This window comes from Trematomus bernacchii, unplaced genomic scaffold (genome assembly GCF_902827165.1).
Source record: "Trematomus bernacchii unplaced genomic scaffold, fTreBer1.1, whole genome shotgun sequence".
NCBI lineage: Eukaryota > Metazoa > Chordata > Actinopteri > Perciformes > Nototheniidae > Trematomus > Trematomus bernacchii.
In genome coordinates this window covers 21,738,711-21,754,169 of record NW_022987720.1, presented here as the reverse complement: position 1 = coordinate 21,754,169, position 15,459 = coordinate 21,738,711, and the positions used below count along the sequence as shown (strand labels likewise).

Sequence of the window (15,459 nt, the reverse complement as noted above, 5' to 3'; positions counted from 1 at the left end):
GACCTTTGGTTAGTTATTTACCTCCGAACAGCAGACATCCATTGAAAGAAATATTTATTTTTCCATGTAGCGAACAAATGGCACATCATACAGTATGTACAGACCTAACTCTCCCAAAATCTACACGTCACATGTTCACATAACTGGTCATACAGCAAACATTAGGTACATTACGGACTATGTACATGAAACACTCACTTCTTCTGTACATGACAAGTTGAGGAGACCTAGGGGGGGGGGGGGATCGGGGTGGAGCACAGATCAATTCACCCACTGCTGAAGACACACTAATCCTCCTGGTGACAGACTTCCCTTTCAAACTACATTTTAAATTCAGATTTTTCAGTTCACTTCATTTTCTAGGTTCAGTGATGCACTGAAATACTATTAACAGAACATAAAGTAATACATGTGTCAAAAATACTCCCAATACTTTCACCGGTAGACGAGTTAAGATCTGTAAATACACGACTAAAATATAACCACCGACTGCTTAAAGCATGACTGAAAAGCAGACAATCAAATCAGACCTTCAAAATGTAATCACATGACATAAAACAGGACTCGGTAGCCTCAAATATTAACGATATAATTAAAAATATCAAACCTTGTTTGCAGTTGTTTGCCATTACAGCAGATAATTAAACATGGTTGTCGACTTATCTGAAACATGGCAAAACAAATTATTACTGATCACACTAAGTTTCCTTATATATATAATAAAATCTTGATGGCTGAAATTATTTTAAAACCTTTTACTAAACCGATTAATTGTCCAGTTGAACTCCATCTTAAGACATCTACTGGATCCCATATTCAAATGGATATATTCAAGTATATAAAGTATAGAGTAAATAAATAAATAAAAACTGTTGTGTCTTAGGCTCTGGTAAATTGACGATAGATATGTTTTTGCTTTGATTTCGAACATGTAATGGCTGTAGAATAATGACTACATCAATGTTAGGATTGGTTCCCAAATGCAATTCTGTCTGTCACAAGGCAACCAAAACCCCCCAAAAAGCCTAGTTGTTTCGTTTGTTGCAAAGAGACCCTTTGTTGCTGGCAAAAAGCTGTTGACTGCATTTACTCTGAATAGCATGCAGCAGGAAATTGGTTACAATAATGTTTATTTTGGAGGGAAAATGATAAACAATCCAAAAGTCTTTGGGACAGTGGCACCAACGGTACTTCCTCTAAATGGGGGACACTTTAATTTAGAGGTTAGTTTATTTTAACAGTAATTTTGTTATGAAGCAATCAGTCAGGGGCTTAGCTCTAATGCATGGAATATTTAGAGTTCATTAACATGTGTTGTAATCCTCTTGGGCAAAATCTAGTAAAATATTCATCTCAGGCCCTGTAAACAGCACTACTGTCCTACTTGCAAGTGCATATCTTTAGTTTGTTAGCCATCTGCAGGAAAGTATACGAGCACTGTATAAATACTCCAGTGTCTGCTGTTAGCTTCTCACTGCCGGTAATGACAATAGCGAGGGAAATGAACAACTATAAGGAATGTGCAGCTGAATTTCTCCACCTTCCCCTCCTTCCTCTCTGGGATGGATGTGAATTCACAAACCCTTCATGGAGTACGACCCGCTCTCCCTGCCTAGAAGAAGCAGGCATCTTCGCTCCTATAGATGACCCCAACTCTCCTGTGGGGGGAACTGGTTGACCTCTCCGACCTCGTTGCACAGACGGTCTCCGAGTGTGAACGCCAGTTTGAAGCGCAGACGCACCTTATCCTGTGAATGAACACACACACACACACACACACACACACACACACACACAAACACACACACACACACACACACACACACACACACACACACACACACACACACACACACACACACCACACACACACACACACACACACACACACACACACACACACTTCTTTTAGTGTTATCCTTAAAGTTGTGTGGCTCTGAGATCCCTCGTTATATGTTCATTTATGTCCTCGAGTGTTAATGTGTCACCTACTTTTGTTGGGTTGGCCAGCAACATGATCTGGGTAATGGAGGCCGGTGGTAGGATCGGGTTAAATGGAGCCAGGTCTGTTCCTGATGGAGGCTGCAGCTTCACCTTCATTGACTGGTGGGGGATAAAAGGTGGAGTCAGCACAGAGTATTTAAAGCTTTATTTATAAGACGATTTCACAACTAGTGTTTTCTTGCTACGGGAGGCTAAGGCGGGTAAAGAACAGACCTAAATGACCATAAGAAATATTAAGCTGATGAGCCTATTATTATCTGAGATTACCTGCAGGCAGACATAAATACAGCATACCCTCAAACACTTCTTCTCATAGGCTAACTCCTGGCAGTTACAGTAAAACAAACACATCACTGTCTGAGGAAGAAGTGTGTCTACCTTGGGCACAGCAGCCTGCAGTACCACATTTTGAACAGGCAGGGGGGCAGTATTGAGCGTTGAGACCACCATCACTAACACGTCAGTCCTGCCGGGGGGGCAGTTAGCTGCAAAGTTGAGGAGCATGCGAACACCGTCCTTATCGTAGGCCGTCACTGGCAGCACTTTACCTGAGGAGAGGCAGACATGAGACATTTAAAGAGTTTACATTCAGCTACATGTTTTGGAATCATTTTTGAATCCCTCCCGTCCTTACTCGGTCTGATTGTCTCCAGAGGGATGTGCACGTTGCTCAGGGAGACGTCTGTGGCTCTGGCCGGGCTGCCGTGGAGGGGAGGGTGGCAGGGGGACAGAGAGCGGAACAGGGGGCTGCCCGGGGCCGAGCCCAGGCTCTGGACCTTAGCATGGGACAGAGCGGGAGAGCCCGGCACCGTACACTGGAGAAAAGAGGGTGAGGAGGGAGAGCCATGTCCAGCTATGAGGGGAGGCGCTGCTGCAGACATCCCGAAGCTGCTTCCTCTTGCTGCCATCAGCGAGGAACTGAAAACCACAATTTATAGATTGCTTTGAGACCTTAAAGTACTGTAGAACGGTCAAATAGAGCACCAACATTGCTTTAGTAGAAAAAATAAACACTGAAACATGGCAAAATGTCTACAAACAAGAGACAATTCTGTGGAAATGACTGTTTTTGCTTTCGTTCAAATAGTTATAAACCACTGTTTCTGTTATTAAACATAACAACAGATAATGCTCATGAATCTGTACCTCTTATGATCTGGAAACCCCATCATGGCCAGGTCCTGCAGGTTCTGCAGACTGTTTGTGGCTGCAGCGGGCTCAGACGGTGGTACCACGGGACCTGAACAAGCTGCACCGCCAAACATATCCAGACCTGAAGCTGAAGCCTGCAGAGGAGACGAGGAGACACAAGATAACTTACACCCTCCTTTTACATATGAACTAACAAGCTGTGGTTTGGTTCAAGTTGCTCACAAACCATTGTAGATGTACCTGCAAGGTAGTCCAGTGATTGGACAAATCGTTCAACTTGGGTTTCGATTGGCTGCTCAGAGAGGTAGGGGGGTCGTTCAGTCCTGAAAAAAGGTACAGACATTTGTATCGTCAAAAGAGAGGGGACACTACAGGTGAATAGGATAAAACGAAAACCATATTGTTTGTATTAAACTACATTAAATATGTAAATGAAGCATTATCTTATACTACATTTTGGTGGATCTGGGCTAAATCTACAAATCTAAAAAAACACCTTAGCGTACAGTATATTCTGGATGTTTTCTATCAACTAGAAAACATATCATCGCAGTCTGTCTGTAGAGTCGAGTGGAAGCTAGACTAGCTGTGGAGTCAGAGTTTTCTTGCACGTGTCTGGTCTTTTTTCAGTTTTATCTAGCAGTGAAATCTTTGTGAATTGACCTGCTTGTGGAATAAAAGTTGTATGTGTTTTCTCAGCTCTACAACGGACCCAAAGTGTATTTTGTAAAACTACATCAGACAGACACATGTAGGCTATGACAAACAGCTAGAAGGCCTTTCTGAAGATACAGATAGAGAGCATGAAGCTTATTACCCACAATAAGTCACCATAGGGATATCATACCTAGAGACAGCAGCTCATCGTCGAGGAGAGAGAGTGACGTGGAGGCCATGTCGAGGGGGGGGTGGCTGGGGCTGCTGCTCTGGGAGCCGGCAAGACGTTTGGGAGGAGGAGGCAGGATGGGGATGGAGGAGATAATGGGACTGATGGAGACCAGATCTGAGGACTGGAAGTGAGGGGGGCCCGGTTGAGGAGGGCTGGGAGTGTCGAGGCCGTCCAGGTCGATCAGAGTCTCTGTGGTCTCTGCTGGGGGGAGATACATTGCAGCTGCTGAATTAACTACACAATGGCAGGATTACTGGAGTAAAACATCTTGTTTTTATGTTGAATTATGTAAAACACTATTATAAATTGTCTCTCACCACTCTCACTGTGACCAGCTGTGGGTCGGGGCTCCTCGCTGTCTCCGTTGACGGGCAGCCCCTCAACAATCTTCTTGTAGGAGTTTATGACCCTGGAGAGGTCATCGCTGGCCTGCAGGATGTCACCTGAGGAGCCAAAAGATACACATTATACACAATTGAATGGTAAATACTAACTACGTTTTTCCAAATAAAGAAAATACCAAACAAACAAACCTAAATTGGTGTCATTGTCCTCTGACTCGGTGGCCATTTTGAAAGCAGCGCGCCTCAGCTTGTCACACCGCTGGTAGAGTTCCTGGGAAGAAATACAAAATGTAAATGCAATATATGAAGAAAAAATTCCCATGTGTAAGAAAATTGACCTTTAGGTTGTAAAGGACACTGAAAGACAACAGATACAATGAACTGTGTGCCAGTTGAACATTCTTCCCCTGAAGTTTACCATCTTGTGTGTGTGTTTGTGTGTGTGAGAGAGCGAGGGAACCCACCTTTATGATGTCCTTGTCTGAGTCAGTGGAGTTCTCTTTGTTGTAGTGGGACAGCATCTCCGTCAGCAGCTTCACGTTAATGTTCACCTCGTCCAGAGTGTGTATGCGCTTTGTTACCTTGTGTACTCGAGCCTCATCCTGTGAAATACAACAATACACAATGTTTTCTGTACTACACATAAAACATGGTCGTGTCATATATCAAAAATATTATAACTAATTTTGTTTAGCTTTGTAAGGGTAAAAGTCCCGCACTTTCAAAATACATACACAGAAAAGGTCCAACATTTATTACTATAAAACAGTTTGTGAAAAATAAAGTTTACAAACCCTTTTTGCCTGAAAGCTCTTACCTCTTTCACCATGTTTTTGATCAGTCTGTTTGCTTCCTGGAGGTCCTCTGGGTTTTTACTTCGCAGAAGCTCAGCAAGCAGCTAAACACACACACAAACACACACTTACACACTTACAAATGTATCATGTAGATATGAGAGCCCATGTATAATCTAGTCCTAGAATAAAGGATACTGCTTAGTTTTGGTGAGATGCCCCTTGATTTCTAGAGAATGTATTTAATAAAGAGCCACAAATTATTTAGAGAATGTATTACATTTGCTTATTTTCCTCGGGTTAAAAACTTAACTCAGGGCTGCTTTATAAGAGAAATATTTCCGATAAAGTCTTTGGTTATTATGATCATTGATATTACAGATATTAAAATGTACCTAGTTCTGTTGTTTGTAGCTTTCATTATACTGCTAAAATACCACAAATTGTTTGTTTAGTTAAAAAAATAAAAGGAATTTATTCTCCAATACTATTTTGTTTGATTTACTTTTTTTTTTTAAAGGCACCAAGAGATAATACTTTACATTTACCGATTTCTACAGATACTCTTTTACAACTAACTAAAGAGTGCAATATCGTTTGCAAAAATAGACATTGCCAAAGCTATACAAAAATATATACTGGCTGTAGTTTGGTTTACAAAATGACAGAACAGATGTAGTTTTCCTTCACTCTCTCACCTTGCCCATGTCCTCGTTGTCGAACACAGGATGTTTGGGTCGTGTCGGAGGAGAGGGAATCAGAGTCCTGTCGAGGGGTAACTCCGGGTCGTTAGTGACGAGGCCTGGTGAGGAGAGAGAGGATATTAAGAAGTCCGTTCACATGCACATTTAATCATGTAAACTCTCTGTTCGCAACACACCCTGTCTTCTCAGCGTCTGGTAGGCTTCACTGATCTTAGTTTCATTAGGGAACGCCACGGTCCAGCTGTACAGCATCTCTACTATCTTCAACTTCACTTTCTCTGATGCACTGTCGCCCATGTACTGGAAACAGGAAGTGATTCAAAAGAGGCTGGATGGTAGGACAAACAGTCAACCTACTTTTTATTTTTAACCTATTTGTGGACCTTACCTTTGGGGACACAACTTTAATCAGCTCATTCAAAAATCTGTATTTTCCGACTTCATTATGAAACCTTCTCCCGCAGTTCTTCATACATGCCTCCAATACCTGGATACAAAATCATTTGGATTAGGAACAAACGTTGAGAAAAAAAGGTGTTTGTTGATATTAAGGTGAATTATTTCTTACTGTAAGAGCCTGAAGAGCCTCCCATTCTTGCGGTGAGTGGATTTTGTGAACAAGCAGAGGTACCGCTATCTGAGGACTACAAGAAGAAATTCCAGATTAGAACCTTTTTTCTGGAGGTGATTGTTTTTTTAAAGATTTTTTTAAATATATCCCTGACATACCCTTCCAGTTCCTTGTTGATCTGATCACAGAAGCCTATTATGTACTCCCAGTCCTCCTGTCTGTTTGAAGGATGGGTGGCTTTATCTGTTAGAGAAAAACATTTTATTTATTATTTTTTTACAGGCAATATTATTTGAGATTATGTTACTTTTTACAAGAGAGACCTGAATACAAGGAAAACAAAGAGCAAAACACAACTATACAAAATAAGACAAGTGTTGATGAGGCAGCATGACCACACAGCATATCTGAATAGTCAGATATGAGGTTTGACAGCACAACAGTTTCACGGTTGGACACATTAACTCACACTAACCTACAGTAACTGGTGTGAACGAGGAGCTCTTTGTACACCTGAATGCACCTCACATCCTACTAAGAAAATGTCTCCCTGTGAGTCTTGTGATCCACATAACAATGCAGCAATTGTTGTCTTTCTCCCTCTTTGTAATTACTGTTGTCATTGTATTAGCAGTGCAATGGAGAAATTCATAAATAAATACAAACCTTAATGAAGATGAAAACCCATGTTGGTTGCACAGGTTGGTCATTTAAATATATATTGCCATGTAAAATAAAGGATTTTTTCCTTTTTATACAAAATGATTTTGGAAGACTTTGGACTCGAATTCAATATATTTTAGATACCAAATTCATCCATGCAACAAGCCATTCACAAAATGGAATATTTTGAAATAAATTACTTTACTATAAGGCGCTAGAGAGGAGAAATATATATTTAAACATTTGGGTTTTAATTACATTATAGCTGCATTATTCTAAATAAGCAGGAGTTTATTGCTACCTGCTTCGTCAGTCCAGCAAAAAGTGCATATGGAAATAAAAATATGAAACAGCTTTTCAGAATCTGACTGTAACAGGATGCATTTAACATTATATATCTCAATATACCATCATCATTGTATATTTATATGATGATATAAAATGCAGTTTTGGTAATATCAGATATGTGCTTCTGGAAAATAAGCATCCTAAATCACACCCACAGAGAGGAGAGTTGACAAAGAGTAAATCTGGTGCCTCACAGCTCTGACTGGGACCTACAGATATAAACAAGTATCTATCAAACAGCTGCCAGTATTAAAACTGTACCGAAGGAACCAAATCTGTCGAGCTTCTCTGAACAATCACTGAGCTGTCACTGGTAGATGATGTGAACCAGACATTGAATAAAAGGCTCTCCACCCATCATGATGCAGACAGCTGACTGTGAATCAGAATCTATCAGCTGCACAGCGACTAACAGGCTCTGAGTTACCGGACTCACTGCCCTTTCACACGGAGCAAGTAATCTAGCTAATTACCCACATTATTTAATTCATATATAATAGGATTGATCACTCACTGAGCCAAGATTCAAGCGACTCCCCTTCCTGGTACGCCATAGCACTGAAAACATCGCGTGACGTCACCAGCGTGTAGGCGAGAGCCAGAAATTATTGTTTGTAATTATTGTGTGAAATTAATAAAAAATAAAAAACACCGCATCTAGCATTTTAGAAAACATAATTCACCACGGGTTTTAAATAAAATATCTGCCAAATAAAATAATGATTTGGATTTTAGGCGTTTATTTTTGTAAGGCATCCACAGGAGGTACTAAGCCCGGGGTCCTGACACTGGCACTCACATTTTCAAGATGGCAGCTTCCATCTCAGGATTATTAAAACCTTGGACACCAAGGTAATTATTATTTCATGAAGACACAACCAGTTTACACGTGTTGTTAGCTGTCTATTTTATTTAACTTTGCAATGCGACAATGTTCTTTGCATTTCAGAGTCAATGATGTACATAACGTGGTTGAAATAGCGAACTGGCTCTGGTGTTACATGTCTGCTCACACGAATGTAAACTATCTGCAAATGTTGATCTGATAAAGTAATTGTTCTGCTTTTTTACTCACTGAGGTGTTCATTTACTCTTTTAAATTATTGATAATTCCATCACACGATAACAAATTGGAGAACAAAACAATTATTTTCATCATTGAATATTTAATCGTTCATCTATAAAATTATACTAACAGCTAAATACTAAGGGTACATTTATAAAAAAAAATCCGAAAAGTCCAAAGTTGTCCAATTAACAATTATATAAAACTCGGAAAAGCAGCAAATATGAATTAATAAATGACCAACTAATTTTCTCAGGAGTTGTTATGAAATTGTATTTGATTAATAATAAACAATTAAATATGTAAAAGAAAATTCAATCAATTAGAACTACAACTAATTTCTTTTTCAACTAAAGAGTCAGTTATCAATTAATATATTACATGTTTAATCCAAATGCCAAACATATGGTAAAAATGAATAAAAATCAGCATAACAATTATTCAAATTATCTGCTCTTTCCGAAAGCAACAGTCCAAATCTTAAATAAATTGAATATACTCGCATTCAAAACAACAAGAAAACCATAAAATGTCTTAATTTGACAACTCATCAATTAAATGTTTCAGTTTCAGTGCTGATTTTTATTTGGATCCCCTGATCCCCCCTTTTGGATCCCCTGACCCAATCAGTGATGTATTTGTCAAAGGTTTTTCTTTCTTGTGTCCTTTGTTTGCAGAGTGTTCCTGGTGAGATGGAGCAGATACAACCCTTACTATCTTGAGCCGGAGGTCAGGAAGGAGGCCTACAACAAACCAGAGGCAGAGCTGAGCGCCGAGGAGAAGGACCAGCGGGAACTCAAATCGCTCCGACCCATCAAGGCAGCGACCAATGATGTCACCAGCTCTGTGTTCAACGACCCCGTCATCAGGTACCACAGACAGATATTTCTGCTCTCTTTTATGTTTACGTGATAAAGTCAGAGCTGAGAGTTCATGTCAGGTCATCACTTTTGTGTTTTCTTTCCAGTAAATTCGTCGGCATGATGATGTTAGATGGAAACAAGATTTTGGCCAATGAGATCATATCAATGGTAAGAAAGCTAGCACAGGGTCCAAGTGGAGCTCAATGATCTGCTGTTGGTTTTATAGCATACGATTGACATGAATGTATCTCTCTGCTTCCAGACGCTGGAGAACATTAAGAGGAAACAGGTGGATAAATACCACAAAGCTCCTGAGGGGAAGAAGGAAGAAATCGAGTGTAACCCCTACGCCATTTTTCACCAGGCTCTGGAGAACTGTAAGCCTGTCGTTGGGCTGGCCAACATTCAGAAAGGCGGGAAGTACTACCAGGTGAGTGATGAAGCTGATCATCATCATCATTTACATAAAATACTCAGGGGTACTGAGACCATCTGCTCTCATGGAACATCGAAGGAGCTTATTTACTCTTTCTGCACAAGTAAAACTATTACAAAATATATTTTCACTGCTGCCTTTTGAGGTGATTAAACAAAAAAATGTATTACAAACATGTCATCTATGAATTGTAACGATCATATCTGCGATACAGTTTCACAACCTAATGGTTATACTTTTTTGTGCAAAAGTAAATCTTAAAGTTCAATGAGGAGCTTTAAGATTAAACATAAAGCAGCTACAATAAGTCAACTATATGAAGATTAGGTCAAATATCCAAGATGTTTTACTATAATCTTTTTATCTAGGTGCCAATCCCTCTTTCTGATAATCGGCGTCGCCACCTTGCCATGAAATGGATAATCACAGAGTGCAGGGAAAGCAAACACCGACGCACGCTCATGTATGAAAAACTGTCCCAGGAGCTGCTGGCGGCGTCCGTGAGGGAGGGGAACGTCATCAAGAAGAAGCTGGAGATGCACAAGATGGCCGAGGCCAACAGAGCCTACGCTCACTACCGCTGGGCTTAGAAAGGAGCTTTAAAGACTGAAATGTTTCTTCTGACTGAGACTGGACACACGTGTGGAGGATTCAGTGACACATCATGTCGATTCTGTAAATAGTGAACAATGTGAAAATCCTTTGGTAAAGAAGTGCTGTAAGAAAAACAGTGCAGTATAAAGGGGAACATGGTAACAACTTTTGTATTGAGAAATGGAATTGTGTACAATCGTGCTCTGTTGTACTGTTAATTAACACAAAACACACAATTAAGGAAAACTTCAAGATTTATTTGAACAAATAACTTGAAATGTACAACCCAGCCATCAAAAATGGGATTGAGTAATGTAAACATTTTGCAACAGCGTAATAAAAATATATCAACAGATATTGCAGTCAGTAATGTTCCCTGTCGTTACGGGACGAGTTATTCCTAATTTCGGATTTACAATTTTACATCATTAAACATTTTTTTTGTCCGAAATGGAAGCTACCAATTTGAAAAATAAAGTACAAAAATGTCCAAAATCCTGACCATAGCTGGGCTTTCACATTCTTCTCCAACATTGAATATTCTTAAATTGTATGCCAATCTTATATTAAGCTTTCGTTATTTACACGTAATTACAGGTACAGATTTTTCAAAGAGATGTAACATTTGGGCCATGAGTGAGTTTGTCTTCCTCTCCCTAAAGCCGTCTCTTAGATTCAACAAAGACAACAGACTGATGAGAAGCTGAGCTCGGCTACATGCTGTGTGTAGCCGCTGCTGCTGGTCCTGAATTCAAAAGGAAAAACACTTCCGTTAGCTTTAGGCTCATAACTGATGTCATGTGAATGGAGGATAAATACCTTATTCCTTGCTGCAATGGTGAAAGTAACTAAAGCACATTTAGTGCAATTTGTGAAGGGAATATTACTCTTTTACTGCACTACCTTTATTTAATAACTTAAGTTATTAGCTATTGTGCAGACGCAGATTAATATTAAATACATTGTTTGATTTTGATACACCTGATGCATCGATTGGGAGAAATTCAGAAGCTAACCTACAGTATATAAAGTACATTTAAATTAGCCCTGACAGCTGATCAAATAATTAGAATGCAATATGACATTTATGATTGGAAATGGGTCCTTCAGCATAATGAATACTTTTACTTTAATGTGGTTTTGCTCGTTTTATTTTTAGAGCATTATCAAAGTACTTCCTTCACCACGGTCCTCAGATGAAGAGCTTTGGCTTTGTCCAGAGGTTTGGATGAAGCTGCTCTGCTGTATTGGCACAAGTCGTTTTACAACTAAAGCGTATGAATCCAGAAATGAAATGAATGTCTGATTGATTTATCTGTAGAAACAGTTTCAATTTAAACTGTGAGCAATATCTTGGTATTTTATATACAAGTTCAGCTGTAACAAAATAAAAAACAGAAGGTCCCTGACTTAAGACTCAACGCTTCATCTAAAAAAAATGTCCTCACTTAATGAGGCAGTAACATTAGTCCTACAGACACATTAGGTTGAAAAATCCTCAGAACTGCATTTCAAAGCATTACTAAAATATAAATTCTACACTAAAAATATTCAACTGAATTAAAAAATATTGATTTTCACTTAAATCTGGTCACAACAACAAACTGTAAAGCAAAAACCAAGTCAGCATACATCTGACTGTCCTCTGAAGTCCTTTGGATTTGGTAAAAAAACGGTGGACTTTGAACAGGAATGCCTGCAAGATCAATAAAAAAAACATTAAAAAAAATGCTCAAACCGTAAAACAAAGTGAACCTGAATGTGACTAAACCTCGTAACTTAACGTCAACACCTTCTGAACTATTGCACATTCCACATCCACGGCACCATGTCTCGGAAAAAGAATCAAACGCAGGGAACATCCTGGAACAATCCAGCGAAATAAAAACGTATCTTTACACTTTGTGATCCGCCTTCTAACCAAAAGCATATCCGGTCAGCCTGGAAAACACGGCTGTTCTTCATGAATCTGCTGGTTTAATGATCAGTGTTGACTGAGGACAGGTATCCCGGGTCCTAGTCAGCGATCTCACTGTAGTAGTACTTGTGGGCGGTGCCGCTGAGCACCCACCCCCCCGCCCTGAACTCCAGGATCTCCAGCAGCAGCAGGCGGGCCATGGAGGTGATCCCCTCCTGCAGCAGGAAGCCGTCCCGCAGCAGGTAGAACAGCTCGTTCATCCGCGGGCCGTTCACCTTCTCCAGCTGCTCCCCGATGCGGTGCAGCTGCAGCACCAGGCAGTCCACCTGCAGGGGGGGGGGGGGGGGGAGGTCAGTGACTTATCTGGAGAGAAAGACGCCCTCGAGGAATGTATTCTATCTCAAAACGTTTGTGACACATGACACCTATTGCATGTTTCTGTCCCTGGAGAAAGATCCCTCCTCATTCGCTCTTTCAGTGTTTATTTTCATCCCCCCCAAATTAAAAGGGTTTGTTTAGAAAGTTCTTCCTATAACCAAGGGAGGGTCCAAAAGACAGAGGGTTTTGTGAACTGTACAGATTGTAAAGCTCCCTGACCCTGGGGTAGTTTTTTATATTGCTATATACATAAATGATCTACTGGACTTTTGATCGTTTTCAAAGATGGCTGTCAAATGTTTATACTTATTGATGTATAATAATACAAACTATATTTTCTAGTGCAGTTTTTCTCAACCTTTTTTGTGTCAAGGAGCCGATCTTATTACCAATTTAGGCCACAGACCCCCATTTGATCAGATTTTCCCTCAGAATAAGAATAATGAAAATATAATGGAGTTAACAGAAAAAACTCTTAACTATTTAAATACATAAAACTAAAAGTTGAAATAACTTCAGATTCTTCCTCACCTCCTCCTCATTCATAAGAGCATCTGGTTTGGACAGTCTGATCAGACAGTCGTACACAGGATGGACCAGAGCCACCATCGGCATGTTGTTCACCTGGATGTCAGTAGAGGTAAAGGTTAAGTTCTGTTTCTCAAGGTAACATTGTTGAGTTCTTAAAAATAATCACTCTTTCACACAAGTGAAAAACTAGCAGTGTGAGTGAAACCATAAAAAGGTGACCTGTGTGAAATGACAATAGCCATTATCAAGGAAGAAACCTGAGTCTCTGTGAACTGGAGCAACACCTTCAAGGCTCACCACTGATATATTAAACACTTCTATTACTGCACGATACAATCAAGATGAGCAACAGGATAAGCACATGTACCGTGTATCTGATACATAAAGCACAAGAAGTAATCAAAGATATCCAATGCTTTGATCTGTACTTATTCATCAATGCCACACTATCGTCGAGATTAAGACAATATGTCAACATGATGAAGTTTGACATTCCTTCCAACTTACTTTGAGGTAGTCGAAGATGTTACAGATGAACGTGACTAAGCACACCCACTCCTGCAGCGAGCGCGCCCTGGTCTCCTCGCGGCTCTTGAACTCCTGCTGCAGGCGGTTCAACAAGCTCCTTCTGAACACGTTTCCGTTGTTCTGCTTGGCCTCGGCCTGCACCAAAAGGGACCAGAGAGAGAGGACAGATAGTAGGTGAAGAATGGACAAAAAGTCAGGAAACAAAGCGGTGTAGGTAAACTGGCTTAAGCCTCCTGTTGCTGCAGTGTAAACTACCAGTTAGGCATTAATAAGGTAAGAGGATTAACAATCAATCAGATGTTTAAGCCCTGCTCTGGTTCCTTAAATCCCTCTGTCTCACTGGTGCTCAGTGTCTTGATCAAAGAAACAAATGAAGACAACAGACTGCAAACAGTACGGACCTGCACAATGGTGTAGCAGATGCGTCCGGCTTCTTTGCTGAAAACCTGGTCCTTCAAAGACTGATCCACGAGGATATCAGAAACCTTCTCCAGGTTCACAGAACTTGGATCTGAAAGAAACCAAAAGAAATACATTTTAAATGTCTTTTATTGACACAGTGAATATTGATTAGGTGTCAATACAATGCTAATGCAGGAAAAGTTATGGAAATGGTTAAAGATGTTTGCAATATTGAACTGATGTAGAAATGTTTTAAGTTAGTAATAAGAGGACATGCTAACCTTTCAAGGCTGTTTTCAGCAACATCTGTGTGTCCATGTCTAACGACTGGATCCTGTATTCTTCAGCAGAGTTCTCCATTGTAGATGGTGGCACCCAAAGTCCACCTGAGAGCTGTAACTCTGTAAAAATACATCAGAAGATACCTTTTATTACAACATTTTATACGGGTTTAACATTTCTATTTGTTGTTTTCAAAATAAATGCATGGTTTTCACACATAATAAACGTTGTCCTCCAATACTGTGGGCACAACATGCATTACAGACAAAGACTGCAGAACAATTTGAGGGACAACAATAACCGCGAAATCCTGTACTGTCATCAAACCGGCTGCAGCCCACAGCTCATTCACTGAGGCACAGCAGGGATTACATGCACAAACTCGGGTCACACAACAGGTCACCAATACCCTTAAGCAACAGATTTAACTCAATAACAATGTCCTCTTTTAAACTGTGAGATATTAATACCATAAATTAGCCACGTGTCATTCACAAGTAACTTTGGCTAGTGTTACATGTAAGCAACATTAGCTAAACGCCAATTTGGGTAATGTAACTTGGGTGTATCGATATGATACCGATAGTAAATGCAGCATTAACACAGTTTTGCTGACTTGTTGTAATCTCATCCAAATAGTGTTAACTAATATTAAACTGGTTCGTTTGTGTCCTTTTGTCGAAATGCAGAGACACATCGTTTATGTTAAGACGAGTTAGCGTCAAGTTACTTAACCTATATTTACGTTACACCCACCCGCCAGAGGAAAGAAACCGGTTATCGTTAACTACAAATCAAGAAGACAGAAATGCTTACATTTCAAAAATAATATGTTAATAAATTACCTACAATTGACGCCAATTCTTTGCATCTAACCTGGTGGTCATAGCACTTGGGTAGATGTTCCTCAACGCAGCCTCACAAAGATTAAGTATCATGACAAGAGAAGTCCCTGCCTCCCTTCACCTCGCCAGAAAAAAACCGCAAACACA

General features: G+C 40.1%; 3 protein-coding genes across 5 annotated transcripts; 1 reads left to right on the top strand and 2 right to left on the bottom strand.

Annotated features, from left to right (window-relative positions):
- Positions 1–37: 37 nt before the first annotated feature.
- On the bottom strand, positions 38–8,044 carry gga3b (golgi associated, gamma adaptin ear containing, ARF binding protein 3b). Of its 2 annotated transcripts, none has more exons than XM_034142405.1 (17): positions 7,984–8,044; positions 6,617–6,701; positions 6,456–6,531; positions 6,276–6,374; positions 6,064–6,187; positions 5,882–5,985; positions 5,207–5,287; positions 4,854–4,991; positions 4,579–4,660; positions 4,363–4,488; positions 4,004–4,243; positions 3,397–3,479; positions 3,151–3,290; positions 2,639–2,922; positions 2,383–2,552; positions 1,993–2,103; positions 38–1,748 (listed from the first exon to the last, which is right to left on the bottom strand). In XM_034142405.1, exons 1-17 carry the CDS (start codon positions 8,021–8,023, stop codon positions 1,638–1,640), a joined length of 2,094 nt encoding a protein of 697 aa, XP_033998296.1. In that variant the 5' UTR covers positions 8,024–8,044; the 3' UTR covers positions 38–1,637. The 2 variants fall into 2 exon arrangements, with proteins under 2 accessions (XP_033998296.1, XP_033998295.1); XM_034142404.1 differs by having other exon boundaries at positions 4,004–4,246; positions 7,984–8,029.
- A 200-nt stretch (positions 8,045–8,244) lies between these two features.
- On the top strand, positions 8,245–10,783 carry mrps7 (mitochondrial ribosomal protein S7). The gene is made up of 5 exons (XM_034143629.1): positions 8,245–8,321; positions 9,213–9,404; positions 9,503–9,566; positions 9,661–9,828; positions 10,203–10,783. Exons 1-5 carry the CDS (start codon positions 8,278–8,280, stop codon positions 10,422–10,424), a joined length of 690 nt encoding a protein of 229 aa, XP_033999520.1. The 5' UTR covers positions 8,245–8,277; the 3' UTR covers positions 10,425–10,783.
- On the bottom strand, positions 10,665–15,390 carry mif4gdb (MIF4G domain containing b). 2 transcript variants are annotated; one of them, XM_034143631.1, is made up of 6 exons: positions 15,317–15,390; positions 14,467–14,586; positions 14,185–14,294; positions 13,763–13,918; positions 13,256–13,348; positions 10,665–12,672 (listed from the first exon to the last, which is right to left on the bottom strand). In XM_034143631.1, the coding sequence occupies exons 2-6, from the start codon at positions 14,543–14,545 to the stop codon at positions 12,445–12,447; spliced, it is 666 nt and encodes a 221-aa protein (XP_033999522.1). In that variant the 5' UTR covers positions 14,546–14,586; positions 15,317–15,390; the 3' UTR covers positions 10,665–12,444. The 2 variants fall into 2 exon arrangements, with proteins under 2 accessions (XP_033999522.1, XP_033999523.1); XM_034143632.1 differs by having other exon boundaries at positions 15,313–15,374.
- Positions 15,391–15,459: the final 69 nt, after the last annotated feature.

Bases quoted from the DNA above. Each gene is read 5' to 3' on its own strand.
- gga3b (XM_034142404.1), bottom strand. From the start codon at position 8,023: ATGGCGTACCAGGAAGGGGAGTCGCTTGAATCTTGGCTCA. The intron at 5,986-6,063 runs GTGTGTTGCGAA...TCTCCTCACCAG, and splicing joins CCAGACGCTGAGAAGACAGG to GCCTCGTCACTAACGACCCG. The intron at 2,923-3,150 runs GTACAGATTCAT...TGTGGTTTTCAG, and splicing joins GGGTTTCCAGATCATAAGAG to TTCCTCGCTGATGGCAGCAA.
- mrps7 (XM_034143629.1), top strand. From the start codon at position 8,278: ATGGCAGCTTCCATCTCAGGATTATTAAAACCTTGGACACCAAG. The intron at 8,322-9,212 runs GTAATTATTATT...CTTTGTTTGCAG, and splicing joins TTAAAACCTTGGACACCAAG to AGTGTTCCTGGTGAGATGGA. The intron at 9,829-10,202 runs GTGAGTGATGAA...CTTTTTATCTAG, and splicing joins AAGGCGGGAAGTACTACCAG to GTGCCAATCCCTCTTTCTGA.
- mif4gdb (XM_034143631.1), bottom strand. From the start codon at position 14,545: ATGGAGAACTCTGCTGAAGAATACAGGATCCAGTCGTTAGACATGGAC. The intron at 13,919-14,184 runs GTCCGTACTGTT...CTTTTGGTGCAG, and splicing joins TCTGCTACACCATTGTGCAG to GCCGAGGCCAAGCAGAACAA. The intron at 12,673-13,255 runs GTGAGGAAGAAT...CCCCCCCTGCAG, and splicing joins CTCTTATGAATGAGGAGGAG to GTGGACTGCCTGGTGCTGCA.